General features: G+C 36.9%; 2 protein-coding genes across 2 annotated transcripts in view; one reads left to right on the top strand and one right to left on the bottom strand.

The window, feature by feature from the left end:
- ncoa7a (nuclear receptor coactivator 7a) overlaps positions 1-4122 on the bottom strand; it is a 62490-nt gene extending 58368 nt beyond the window's left edge. Inside the window, exons 1-2 of the mRNA XM_087286303.1 lie at positions 3947-4122; positions 830-896 (exon numbers count right to left, since the gene is read on the bottom strand). The gene's annotated coding sequence lies outside the window, so the exon portion shown is untranslated. The remainder of the gene's footprint in view (positions 1-829; positions 897-3946) is intronic.
- Positions 1-13568, top strand: part of cndp1 (carnosine dipeptidase 1) — a 24325-nt gene extending 10757 nt beyond the window's left edge. Inside the window, 6 exon segments of the mRNA NM_001310033.1 lie at positions 1-12; positions 316-476; positions 5482-5646; positions 8270-8411; positions 10450-10597; positions 13346-13568. The exon segment at positions 1-12 is cut by the window's left edge and continues 73 nt beyond it. Of these exon segments, the coding sequence (NP_001296962.1) occupies positions 1-12; positions 316-476; positions 5482-5646; positions 8270-8411; positions 10450-10597; positions 13346-13418 (701 nt within the window). The 3' untranslated portion in view covers positions 13419-13568.
- Positions 13569-14721: the final 1153 nt, after the last annotated feature.

The raw sequence follows: 14721 nt of genomic DNA, 5'->3' as shown, positions 1-14721 counted from the left end.
TCGGGATCTTAGGTGTGTGTTATTACAGCGTATGATCACATGATGGTGTTGATTTAAGCTCCACAGATGGTGGTGTTCCTCCTCAGACAAGCTGATCAGCGATCTGATGTACATATCTACTGTATAAATCTATAGTGTATATAGTTTATATATATATATATATATTTATATATATATATATATATATATATATATATATATATATATATATATATATATATATATATATACATATATATACTGTGTAGTGAATGTATCTGTATTGTTTTTATCTATAGTGTACATGTCTAAAAAGTATCTAGTGTATGTCCTCAGATAAGCTGATCAGCTCCAGTGGGCAGATCCTGGTTCCGGGCATCAGGGAGGCAGTGGCTCCTCTAGGGGACGAGGAGTGGAGCAGATATCAGGACATTGAGTTTGACCTGCAGAGCTTTAAACAGGACATCGGCCTCACTCAGCTCATGTACAGCAACAAGGCAACTATATATATATATAACTCTATCATTCTATCACTCTTTCATCACTCTGTCACACACACTATCACTCACTCAGCTCATGTACAGCAACAAGGTGTCACCTTTCCACTGACAGGCTAGTAGCTTGCAGCGCGTCACGCAAAGCCCACCCCCAGAATGTCCTCTGAATAAAACGTCACACAACCCGCCCACTTCAGCAGGAATCAGCAGATAAAGCACACCATCACATCATCACGACACCATTAAAATGAAGACAACCAACACAAACAGATGACACGTTACTGTACAGCAGTACATTATATGTCTATATGCACAGGCCTGTGTATTTCCATTCATTACATTCGTTTACTCACCGACCGACTGTTGGCATCGTGCATCGAGTGGTCTCGCCACTAACGGAGGGATGACCCGGCGCACCATCTATAATATATAACCACAGAAATGTTCTGGTTATAATATTATTATAACATCTCCCTTTTGATAGACAGCATCAAATATTCAGGCCAAATGCTCCGGAGAGACCTAAACAGGCTATTAATTTTTCCCCAGGCTATATGACACTTAATAAGTAATTCCACTTTATTTGAGAGAATAATTTAAGGATGTTGCATATCATTCAGTGATCTTAAATAAAGCGTTAAGTGTTTCAGCACATAAGAGCAAGTAATGAATTATAGGCTATAGCCCAGTGGTTCCCAACCTGGGGTCCGCGCCCCCCTAAGGGTTCACAAGGGGGGCGCGGGAGAGGAGAAGTGTTGAGGTAGAAAAAGGCATAAAAATGCTCCACTATTTTATAGGGCTGTACAATTAATCGAAAATCCGGTTTCGATTTCAAACGAAACGCATTAATCGAGATAAAGTTTATTGCATCATAAACCGCCCCCTTTCCAGTTGTTCACGTTTGTTGCTTCTAAAAGCGCGAAAGACCGCGTGCTTATTTGTGTGTGCAGCAAGCACCCGCAGTCAGAAGCATGCGGCCGGTCAGCATTCGGTCTCATTCGCACACTGAGACGAGCAGCGGAGCGCAGACATCTAAAGTCATCTTAACGTGAGCGCATTAATGGCCAAATAGGTGTCAAAACGCGGTGTTTAGTGATTATTTATATTAACCCTCAATTGTGTAATAAACAAACGAGTTGAGGATCAAAAGACGTGAAAGAGAAACCAAAGAGACAGCGAGAAATATTCCTGCTGCCGCCTGTTTTTATCATTAATCAAACAACGTCAAAATCCCTCACTAGTCTTGACTGAAGGACTGCTGTAGCTAAAGTGTTTTTCTTACAGTGAAGATGCTTAAATCACAGTTTGTTTAATATTTTTATTCTATTGTATTTATTTCTCTTTCCTTTGCAAGGTGGAAATAACTGTATGTATACACTTGAAGTCAGAATTATTAGCCCTCCTGAATATTAGCAAACCTTTTCCAGCCCAATTTCTGTTTAATGGAAAGAAGATTTTTTTTAAACTCATTTCTGAACATATTAGTTTTGATATCTCGTTTCTAATTACTTATTTCTTTTATCTTTGCTATGATGACAGTACATAATATTTTACTAGATATTTTTCAAAATACAAACATTCAGATTAAAGTGCATTTTAAAGGCTTAATTAGGGTAATAAGGCAAACATTGTATGACAGTAGTTTATTCTGCAGACAATCACAAATATATTGCATAAGGGGGCTAATGAAGTTAAATTGGTTTCAAAATATTTAAACCTGTTTTTATTCTAGCTAAAATAAAACAAATAAGCCTAGAAGAAAAATATTATAGGAAATACTGTTAAAATTCCTTGCTCTGTTAAACATAATTTGGGAAATATTTAAAAAAAAAAAAAAATCTCAGGAGCGCTAATAATTTTGACTTTAACTGATAATCGTTTTGAATAATCGTGATTACAATTATGACCAAAATAATCGTTATTATTATTTTCCCAAAATCAAGCAGCCCTACTATTATATATGTATTTTCAAGTACTAAAAAAAATCTAAATCAAAACATGCTTAAAATTCCAACATAATAGTAAAAATAATTAAAATAAATAACTTTAAATAATTATTTAAATTTTGCTCACGCAATGTGCTTGTCCAACGCGTCGTAAAGGCAAAATCAAAACAAAAATGGCAGAGAAACGTAAATGCAGTGGTTCTTCAGAGGCGAAGAAAAAGATTAGACAAAGATTAGTTTTATTGAAGGCCAAGACAAGTTAAAAGTGATTAATTTATATTTTCTATACATATTATATATTAATATTACACAAACACACACATACAGTATATATATATATATATATATATATATATATATATATATATATATATATATATATATATATATATAGACAGTACATATGTGTGTGCGTGCGTGCGTGTGTATTTATATGGTGGGGGGGCTCCAATGTTTGTATATGTTCATGGGGGGGGCCCCAAAGAAAAAGGTTGGGAACCACTGCTATAGCCTATATATCGTGCTCAGCAGACATCCACTTATAAAGCTCTACACTTAACATTTCATTTTTACATTTTACCACATCATATACACACACAAACACTTGTTTGAGGACAATGAACACATTTTGTATGTGCAGTTTTCCCCAATATGTTTATAAAGCAGCGCTGCAGGACTGGATGACAGAAAAGAAGGTCATTTCTGATGCTTTCACTCACTCATAATATGCTCTGTTTACAGGATTTGGTTAATATCGTCGTATCCAAACACTTTATCAATAATCTTTCCAAAGTCTTCAGTTGTTTATCGTTTTAAGTAAATACGTACAATCTTTTTTTCAGAGAGGCTTTTGTAAAATGAGAGTTTAAAATGGCTTGAAACAGTTCACCTTATTTGTATTGTGTATACCTACATTATTATAGCTTGTGTTTGTTTTAAATTGGTTTATTTATTTACTGTAATTTTATTATATCCCATATTTGTAATTCTTTAAATGGTTTCAATATAGCGTAGGCTACATCATCTAGATATGGCACTATTGCCTACTAAAGTGCACAATCAATTGTAAAGTTTTACGTCTTTCTGTTGTGTTCATATTTTGTATCATCTCCAAAAGAAAGAAAGAAAGAAACCCAGCTGCTTGTGGCATCTAAACGCGCACGTATCATGCACAAACACACCATTTAACTAGACATAAAAACTTGACAATTGAAAATTACTGTCTGCTGTGTCTTTAATATGGTGTAAAGATTATTATGCGTTATTGAAACATCAAGGAGGATGCAGCAAAACAATGTCACTCATTATATTAAATCTACTTTATTATTTATGCAACATTCATTCATTCATTTTATTGTCGGCTTAGTCCCTTTATTAATCCGGGGTTGCCACAGCGGAATGAACCACCAACTTATCCAGCAAGTTTTTACGCAGCTGATGCCCTTCCAGCTGCAACCCATCATGGGGAAACATCCACACACACATTCACACACACACTCATACACTACGGACAATTTAGCCTACCCAATTCCCCTGTACCGCATGTGTTTGGACTGTGTGGGAAACCGGAGCACCCAGAGGAAACCCACGCTAATGCAGGGAGAACATGCAAACTCCACACAGAAACGCCAACTGAGCCGAGGTTCGAACCAGCGACCTTCTTGCCTTCTCGCTCACTGCCTCGCCTTCATGCAACACTCCTACATTTAAAAGGGAAACATAAGGGCAATCATAAGCAAAAGACCCCTAGCCTATAAGGTGTTAATGGAATAGCCTATCTTAAACTGAGCAGCTATACGCTTTCTTTCCCTTATTAATTTATTTGTTTGCCGCATGTACTCATATGCGATGAGAAAAATTGTGTACTGGCTGCACGCCAACTTTACCAGATTAAGTCCGCCTCTCCCCGAAGCCCCAGCTGGCCCTCAATGGCCCATGGTATTAGGCAGGCCCAAAAAAGGCCAGCTGCTGGCCATGAGTAAGCCCCGCTTTGGCCCGATCAGGCCCCGGAAGTGACAGTGGAAAAGCGACTGGCCCTGGCACGCTCGCTTTAAGGCTGATTTATACTTCTGCTTCAAGCGCACACGTACTGTATGCTACGGTGCAGCCTACACCTTGACGCATAGCCCTATGGAAGAGCGTGCAGAAGTATAAATGCACAGCTATGGGCGTTGCATGCGCCCTGGGTCACGCCAATCACTTGACGCAGAAGTATAAAGCAGGTGTGATACTAGCTACTCGCTCTATCAGTCTGTCACTATCACTCACACAGCTGATGTACAGCAACTTGGCAGGAGGGGGCGCTATATCACTCAATATATCATTCGTTCTATTACTCTAAAACTCTATCACTCTTTCATCACTATCACTCTATCTATCATTCATTCTGTCACTATATAACCATCATCACTCTGTCATCCATTCTACCACTCTATCACTATATCTCTATCACTCACACAGCTGATGTACAGAAATAAGGCAGCAGGAAACACACACCACTGCTGCTCTTTATATCCATCTATCAAGCATTTTCTCTATCCTTCTATGTATAACTCTATTTATCAGACTATTGCTCTATAATTCTCTGTATTGTTTGGTCTCTATCTTCTATATGTCGATTTATATACATGCATGACTAATGCTCTCTGCTGGACTTTAGAGCAGCTGTTAGTTGGCCAATGGTCCTATTTCAGTGCCTCAAAATAGCAATGCTCCAACAATGCACCTTAACACACCTCCTTTAAAGACCAGCACACACATGAGTGTACAGAGTGGCGCAAATGTATTTACTATTTAAACAACGTGGCGCAAAATGTGAAAATTACTGCTGGACTGGTCTGAAAATAGCAACAGATCACGCTAAACACACCTGTATGATAGAGCCGTATGTCTTCATCTCCTATACAGCATTCCATCTGTCCTTCTCTATCCTTCACTCCATCACTCTTTCACTATCACTCATTCTATCTATCTTTCTGTCTTCCCTCCATCATTCTATATACAATTTAAGTCGTCCTTCACTGTGTTTTTGAGTGTTGTTATTTTCTCGCTGTGTTCAGGTGGATCTGCTTGCCCACCGCTGGCGTCACCCCACCGTCTCCATCCACGGCATCGAGGGCGCTTTCTCCTCGCCCGGCACCAAGACCGTCATCCCAGCCAAAGTCATTGGGAAATTCTCCATCCGCCAGGTGCCAGACATGGACCCAGCCGTGGTGGAGAAACAGGTGAAGGGATGATCAGTCAGCTTTTACCATGTTGAACAGAGCCTGTATTCACGAAACAGCTCATCTCAGCACTGGGAGATACTGCTCCAAAACAGCTGTAAAACAGCTTACTCCTAAACCTGTTCATAAAGATGCTGAGATTAACTTTACTGTAGATTATAATAATAACAATAATAATAACAACAACAACAACAATAATAATAGATAGATAAATAATAATAATAATAAATAACAACAACAACAACAACAGATAATAATAATAAGAAGAAGAACAACAACAATTATATTAATAGATAATAATAATAAATAATAATAACAACAATAATAGATAATAAATAATAATAATATATAATAACAATTGTAATAAATAATAATAAAATAACAACAACAACAATAATAATAGATAAACAATGATAATAATAATAATAATAATAATTACAATAATAGATAATAATAATTGTAATAAATATTAATAATAATAATTACAATAATAGATAGTAATAATTGTAATAAATATTAATAATAATTACAATAATAGATAATAATAATTGTAATAAATATTAATAATAATAATTACAATAATAGATAATAATAATTGTAATAAATATTAATAATAATTACAATAATAATAAAATAACAACAACAACAATAATAGATCAACAATAATAATAATAATAATAATTACAATAATAATGATAATAATAATAATAACAATAATAGATAAATTATTATAATAATAATTAAATAAATTATTTTGCACCTAATAGTCAACATGTGTAATTTCCATAAACAAATAGTGGATAGGAATACTCATATAGTAAAAACACATGTTTTTCAGCTACAGTATAATAGATTTTTAAATACATTAAATTGGAATTCAATCATTCATTTTCTTCTCAGATTAGTCCCTTTATTTATCTGGGGTCGCCACAGCGGAATGAACCGCCAACTTATCCAGCATATGTTTCACACAGCAGATGCCGTTCCAGCTGCCAACCCGTCACTGGGAAACACACACTCATAGACTACGGCCAATTTAGCCTACCCAATTCCCCTACAGCGCATGTGTTTGGATTGTGGGGAAACCGGAGCACCCGGAGGAAACCCACACCAACACGGGGAGAACATGCAAACTCCACACAGAAACACCAACTGAACCAGCTGAAGCTCGAACCAGGGACCTTCTAGCTGTGAGGCGATCATGTTACCCACTGCGCCACCGTGACGTCCTAAATTTAAACTTTTATATAACAGTTGCAGGATGACACTGTATGTCTGTATTTTAAACAGCCACTTAAGAGCTCAAACCTGCTGTCCACATATGTGGACACTCAAGCACTACGAGGATACTTGTCTGGGGAAATGTCTAGGGCTGAGGTTGAATATAAAAGTTAAAGTAAATAAATAAATAAACAGTTGGCAGGTTCATGATTTAAATGACCGTAAAGGGTCTTTTATTGTGAGAAGGTGGAAAAAGTTTGTATTTACAAAAAAACAAAGAAATGAGCGCAAACAAAAATAGCTTCAGGGCTGAGCCAGGCCAAAATAATAAAACAATATATTAGCTAACTCCATCCCGAAGATAACTTACCTACTGAACCAAACGAAATGCAGAAAATAAATGACTAATACTACCCTTACTCCTGAACTAAACCAAAAACCAAACCTTCTCCGCTGTTGATTTTTTAGAAAAGCTACAATTTTCCTGCATTGTTCCATGCTAATGTACAGAATAAAGCAAATATATATTAAATGCTTTTGAATATTTTATTTAGTAAAAAAAAATAATAATAATAAATTAAAAAATAATAATAATAATAATAAATATATATATCTGAAATACATCAAAAATGTATTTATGGAATTTGTTTTTGTGAAAAAATATAATATTAATTTTTATTGTAATATGATTATTTATATATAATTTTTAATAATAATAAAGGATTTTAAGGAATGTTCTTTACTATAGAAGTTTTAGTGATTCATTAGCATTCAATGATTAGCATTCAATCATATTCCTTCGATTTAGTATCTTTTAATATTCAAAGGTTGCCACAACAGAATGAACCACTAACTATTCCAGTATATGTTTTACACAGCAGATGCTCTTCCAGCCACAACCCAGTACTGGGAAACACCCATATACACACACACACACACACACACACACTCATATACTACGGCCAGTGTAGTTGATCAGTTCCCCTATAGCGCATGTGTTTGGACTGTGGGGGAAACCGGAGCACCCGGAGGAAACCCACACCAACACGGGGAGAACATGCAAACTCCACATAGAAATGCCAACTGACCCAGACGGTACTCGAATCAGCGACCTTCTTACTGTGAGGCCACAGTGCAAACCACTGAGCCATCGTGCCACCCTCCATATTAACATGTATATTTATACAGAATAATTAGGTAAATATAAATAATTAAGATGCTTTTTAAATTATTTTAAAATATTTCAAAGTATTTTATTTAAAATATTTTTCAAATATTGTTTTCATTTCATTTTCAACGCATTTGTAGACATAATTACACTGTAAATAACAGATGTTCAGTGAATACGGGCTCTGATTGTTCACACTGTTGATCAAACAGCTGCAGTGTTGTTTTCCTCCAGGTCACAGATTATTTACACTCAGTGTTTGCGAAGCGCAAGAGTCCCAATAAACTCAACGTGACCATGGTCATCGGGGCCAAACCGTGGCTGGCGGATCCCAAACATCCGTTATTTGATGCCGGAAAAGCAGCAGTCAAGAGAGGTTAACCTTTCCCTTCATAATGCACAGGCAATCTGATTACTCTTTACAACTCAGGGGTCTGAAAAAAAGTGAACATTCCTAACCAGGGGCCTTCCTAAAAGTGAACATACAGCAGAATAAACTGCAGCTTAGTTATTGATGATTATGGCTAGGATGAATTAATGTGGCTAAATAAAAGGGGACCTATTCTGCCCCTTTATATGAGATGTAAAATGCGTCTCTGCTGTCTCTAGAGTGTGTGTGAAGCTGAAAACAGCACACAGATAATGTTCTCTGACTCTGAAACTGACCCTTTTAGGTTTTGATTCTAATTGTGGTGTTTTGGTGACTGTCGCTTTAAATGCAAATCAGATTGTGCTCTTTTCACATAGATATATACAGTAGATATCGCATAGGGACCCTCAGCATGCGTCAGTAGCGCCGCCACATTGGTACAGTGCTCCCAGGACAAATGTCATTCAACCGCACTAGACAAGACAGTGTTATTACGTGAAGATGCGGGACTTTAGTGCATTTTCTTAACAAAGAAAACAAAGCACAAAGGCAGAACATTTCATAGGTAATATTAAGTTTTTTCTGTTTTTTGTATGTTCTGAACTTTTGTGCTAATCAGGTAACGTTATTGATGATAACAGTCACTGCATTCACCATACGGCAAAGCAGCTCCAACTCGCACTAAACACTCGGCTTATGCTAGTTTTGTTGAATAAAATCAGCAAACAATGCAAAAGAAATATGACAACGAGATGCTGTGCTGCCAGAAACCTGTATTATTGTCGGCTAATGTTAGTGAAAGAGTCGTTCGGGGGATTCATTCACAAGCGAATCGCTCCCTCCGTCAGTATGAGCAGTGAAAGCAGGAGAGGAGCTGTGTTTCAGGACATGATTAGATCAGATTTAACAGGGAGGGTGAATAATACATTTCTGTACACACAAACACAAGCTTTTTGTCAGGAATGCCCGTGCGGTCACTGATCCATCAATGTAGAAAACTGATGTAAAATTATAATTTTCATAATTAGAAAAAAAAATTACATACTAACATCCAGGAAAACTCCCGATCACAGATATATGTGTATATGTGTATATCTCTGGCTTTGCATGGCCACAGTCCTCCACTGTACCTTGGTCCCGCATTCATTTCAAATGAGCGCTACCCTTTAGCAAGAAAGATTAAAAAGAAACTAGAAAGATTAGAAATGAACATTTATACAGTATTAATGTGCATAAAGCATCCGTGTTGTGAGAAGTGCTTCTTATATGATATGTGAACGACCCGTACAGCTTTACTGTAGACATTTCCTCCAGCGAAAATGACGTTGACTGAAACTTTCTGTCGTACACCACACACACCAAAAGAGTACCATTGGTTCCCTTGTAGCAGTGGAAACGCAAGCCTCATAAAGGTGACCAGTACCGACCCATACTGTCCCAGTGAGTGGAAAGGGGCCATAACTAATGACTCCCTTAAAGGAGTGTGCCCAACACTGCTCATTTCTAATAATTCATTTCTGTTGTCTTTGCCATGATGACAGTATTTACTAGTTTGTTATTATTTATTATTAGTGTATTAGTTATTATTACTAGTTTACCCTGTTGAAAAATCCAGCTTAAACCAGCCTAGGCTGGTTGGCTGGTTTTAGCTGGTCGACCAGGCTGATTTTAGAGGGGTTTTGGCCACTTCCAGGCTGGTTTCCAGCCATTTCCAGCCTGGTCTTAGCTGGTCAGGCTGAGAGATGACCAGCTAAAACCAGCTTGACCAGCCTAGCGAAGCTGAGAGTCCAGCCAAAACCAGCTACATCCAGCTTAAACCAGGCTGGTCAAGCTGGTTTTAGCTGGATTTGGCTGGTCATTTTCCAGCCTGACCAACTATGACCAGGCTGGAAATGGCTAGAAACCAGCCTGGAAATGGCCAAAACCCCTCTAAAACTAGCCTGGTCAACAAGCTAAAACCAGCCAACCAGCCTAGGCTGGTTGAAGCTGGATTTTTCAGCAGGGTACTCTTTTGCATGTAAGTTCTGATATGTGTGTGCTGCAGTTTTTGACGTGGAGCCTGACCTGATCCGAGAAGGAGGAACGATCCCCATCGCCAGAACCTTTCAGGACGTCACAGGAAAAAGCATCATCATGCTGCCCATCGGAGGCTTCGACGACGGCCTGCACTCCCAGAACGAGAAGATCAGCAGGTCTGAGCACAGCATATATGTTAGGGATGAAGTGCATTCAGGAGGTTATTACTACAGAATAAAGCTTTACAGCTTCATCAGCAGCCTGATGTATGTATGAAAACATCCGGCTGGATGTGCTTTATCCTACTTGTTGAACAAAACATTACACACAAAACACTGTTCTGAGCCATAATAGATTATTAAAGGGGTGGTCTGCTATGATATCATATTTTAAACTGTAGTTGTATGTGTAGCTGTGTGAACATAAACAACCTCTCTGAATGTAAGACGCTCAATGCAAAGGGAGACATTGGCTTTTACAGAGTTAGCTTAGCAAAGCCTACAGCGACCAAAATTTGGGGACATCACCCGGACAGAGGAGCTTGGCCGGACGCACCCGGCCCGAACCAATCGAGGAAAATAAATATATTTATGCATTTTTGGAGCCAAACACTTTGGGGAAGGCTTGAAGAAAATTTAAGACCTCGTAAAAACCGGATTAAGACTTTTTAATACCTTTTAAGGGCCTTAATTTTCTCATAATTGATTTATCAACTCTTAATACTTTAAGACCCTGCAGACACCCTCCAAAATTAGGAGTCAAGAATCAGAGCTGACTCCACAAAACAACAACAGCGAGCGCTTGTAGGGGAGTGACATTGAGCCGATCCTCCAATCACAGCACATTATGTTAGTGGTCAGAGCCTCTTAAGGGCGGGCCTTTCAGAGGAACTAGGAAATATGACAGTGGTGTTCATGTTAGCCAAGTCGCTGTATATAATCAAAGTAAGATATATAAAACAAATAAAGCATGAACACACACGGCTCTGCATCTTATAAACACAACCAAGCCTTAAAAATTCAATGTGGACCAGCCGTTTAGGTCTTTAATTAAACACAAAGCTGACAGAAATGAAAACAGCTGATGGAGTATACACTAACCTGTGTATTACTCAGACACAAGACAGCACACAACAGTCAAAAACACAAAGCTAGTCTTCAGAAAATCCCACAGAACTTACACTTTCAGTTTATTTTATTGGGATGTTGATCTGATCTCTGTCCATTTCTGATGATTTTATTAATAATATAATGTGTAATTGTTAATATCTAGAGAAATAAGTGTGTAAAATAACAGTAAATGTGCTGCAATTTATTACAAGGTTTCTGTAGCGTAATACAGGGGTTTTCAAACTTTTTCAGCTGAGGGCCCCTTTGTGTAGCGCGAATATTTTTGGGGACCCCCAAAAAATAAAAATGACGCCACCGCCTCAAATTAACAACTGTACTTAATTTTTTTAAATTGTATTATTCAATATATTTATATTATTATATATTATTCAATAAATGTATATCATTCATTATCTGGATTAGTTTTTGTAAGATGTCAGTTGAGTTGACATAGTTTCAGTGCTTCAATTGATCAAATCTTGATGCGCAGTGTTCATTGTGGTCTTCTCTCACTGCATTTCATCAAGCCATATTTTGTGTACGAGTCGTCACTTTACACAGTTTTTTATGCCATTTTTATGCTTTTTTTCTGCCTATGCACAGCTAGACTCTTCTGTATTTACCCTTACAGCTGAGACTCTAAATGTATCTAAAGATTTAAAGCTTTAAAGTTTTAAAGAGTTTTGTCATTCATCAGCCTGTTAACAGTTAACTGTACTGTTGTAACTAGCAATACTACAATGGAGGCTGTAGTGGTTCAGTGTGTTTTGTTTATTTTTATTCCTTTTTTTTTTGTGCACATCATAATTTACTCAGGTCGATAATCCTGACTTACACTGATAAAAAATAATTTCCTAAATGCAATCTAGAATTGGGTATTCAAGTTCAAAGAGCCACAAGTTTTACTTTGCATAATTTTAGAAGCTTTGCTGACTTTAAAATGTTCATACCAGTGTGTTCTATTAATAATAATACTGAACATTACATTTAAAATAGTTACACAAATAAATATGGGAAAAAGTGGATTAACATCTTGAAATAAATGCATTTATATTCAGAGTATTAAAATTTGATCAGATATGCTGAGCTCCATTAAATACAGAGCACTAATACATTTTAATATTTAATAATTAATTAGCCCTATAACATAACACAAACAGATACATTATCATTTTTATAGGCTATAGTGGTTTTACTCAGGGTGTGTACAATTTAGTTTTTTTTAATCATCCAGTTATGAACCAATGTGAGTAAGAGGTCCCCTGCAGAGCTCATCCAGCTGTCATTAGTGTAACAGGAGTGAAACTCTGAGAACAATTAAAATTCAATATTCAATAAAAGTCCCCGTGCACAGAGGCGGGCCGCTGCTCTTCTTTTCCTGTGTCACGAAAGTGTCAACTGCATTGAAATGGCATAAGCATAAAGCTTAATTTTTGCAGTACTTTCGAGCTCAAATTATAATAAAAAATATATTAACCTTCAGAATGATGCGGGACACAAAATTCATCCATGTGGGCCCATTGATTACCCCTCATCTAAAATTTCTTTGCGGCCCCCCTAGCGCCATCTGGCGGCCCCCCAGTTTGAAAACCCTTGGCGTAATACACAATACAGCACTGCACACTATCACATTCGTCAATAAAAGTCACTTTTTTTAAGGTGAGAAGTTGTAGAGAGAAAGATCAAGCTCCCATAACACAATTCAAAACAATAAATAAACAGGTTAAAATAAAAACATGAATCACAAACTATGGAAAACGGCTCATTTAGGGATGCTTTTTCTCAGTGTATTAATTATTGTTCTGTCCTGTTCAGACGCAACTACATTGAAGGAACCAAACTCTTCATCGCGTACCTGTACGAAGTGTCCCAGATCAAGAAGTACTGAAGAGGCTCTGCAAACAAACACACACATGAGCAGCATTATGCAAATCCCCGACTGACTAACACATTTCTCTAAACTGATGCACATCCACTGGTTAATGGAGATCATGGAGATTGCTGGTGCAAATTAATAAAACAAGTGTTTTGCAATGTATGTGTGGTGGTTTTATTTGCATATAAATATATTTAATTCAAATCATCTTTAATTCTACAGCGCTTTTACAATGGAAATTGTGTCAAAGCAGCTTCACATAGAAGATCATAGTGTTATAATTATTTCTTCACTCTCCTATCGGTGAAATTTTTTTCCCTCTCTGCTGTTGCTACTGGCTTGCATGGTTCATGTTCGGTAGAGCTACGCATCGATGAATTTGCTCTTCAGTGTTTGGAGTCTCTGTAATGACCTTAAACCACACTGAACTGAGCTAAACTGAACTGAACTTAAACACTAAAAATTGAACTACTCTGTTCCAATTACTATGACCATTTATGTGAAGCTGCTTTGACACAGTCTACATTGTAAACAATAAAATAAACATTTTTGTACTTTATCTTAAGAAAAGTTAAGAGCCTGGAGGTATTAAACACTTTGCAAATTCAGTTTGCAGACATTTGTAGGTACAGACATCTATTGTGTGCGTTCTTGGTAGTTTTTTCATGTCTTTTTAATATTGTTCATATCGATATGGGAATTATATCGTATCGACCGAAATTAAGAAATATATCGTGATATAAATTTTTGCCATATCGTCCAGCCCTACTGAAAACTAAAAATCACTGGCCTCTGCTTGATTTATAGTTATGGACAAATCACTGCGGTCACGCCATCTGCGGTTCAGAGAGAGACGATCACACTATCTGTGCTTTAAATTGAGGTGCGCGTCTACTCGGTGTTTCGCGGTAGATTAAAGACGCGTGTGTTTAATGCGCTGCAGTTTTATAATCTTGTTTCACTTTATTTTGTGTGAATGAATTCAAATGATAATCAAAAATCGTCTCTTTTATTCATATTTGGGTAAATAATTATCATGACTTTGCATGTAGGCTATGCTATTATTCCTTTGTTTTGCTGTAATTGTGTTTTATTTGCTAGTTTAAAACATAATTAACAGTATTAAAGTCATTACCCAGCTGTCATGACTATTAACACTCCTTTTCATATTTACAATCTATTTAGGTGTTCACTGTGTAAGTATGACTGTTTTATTGGTTTATTTGTATTTTTAGTAAATATTTTCCCCCTTTTCATGTGGAATGTTGCTAAATTAATAAAAAAAATATTATTGTACAAATGTTTATTTTCCCTA

This window comes from Danio rerio, chromosome 16 (assembly GCF_052040795.2).
Source record: "Danio rerio strain M-AB ecotype USA chromosome 16, GRCz13ab, whole genome shotgun sequence".
Classification (NCBI taxonomy): Eukaryota; Metazoa; Chordata; class Actinopteri; order Cypriniformes; family Danionidae; genus Danio; species Danio rerio.
The sequence above is the reverse complement of the archived record's forward strand: the minus strand, read 5'-3'. Positions and strand labels throughout refer to the sequence as shown.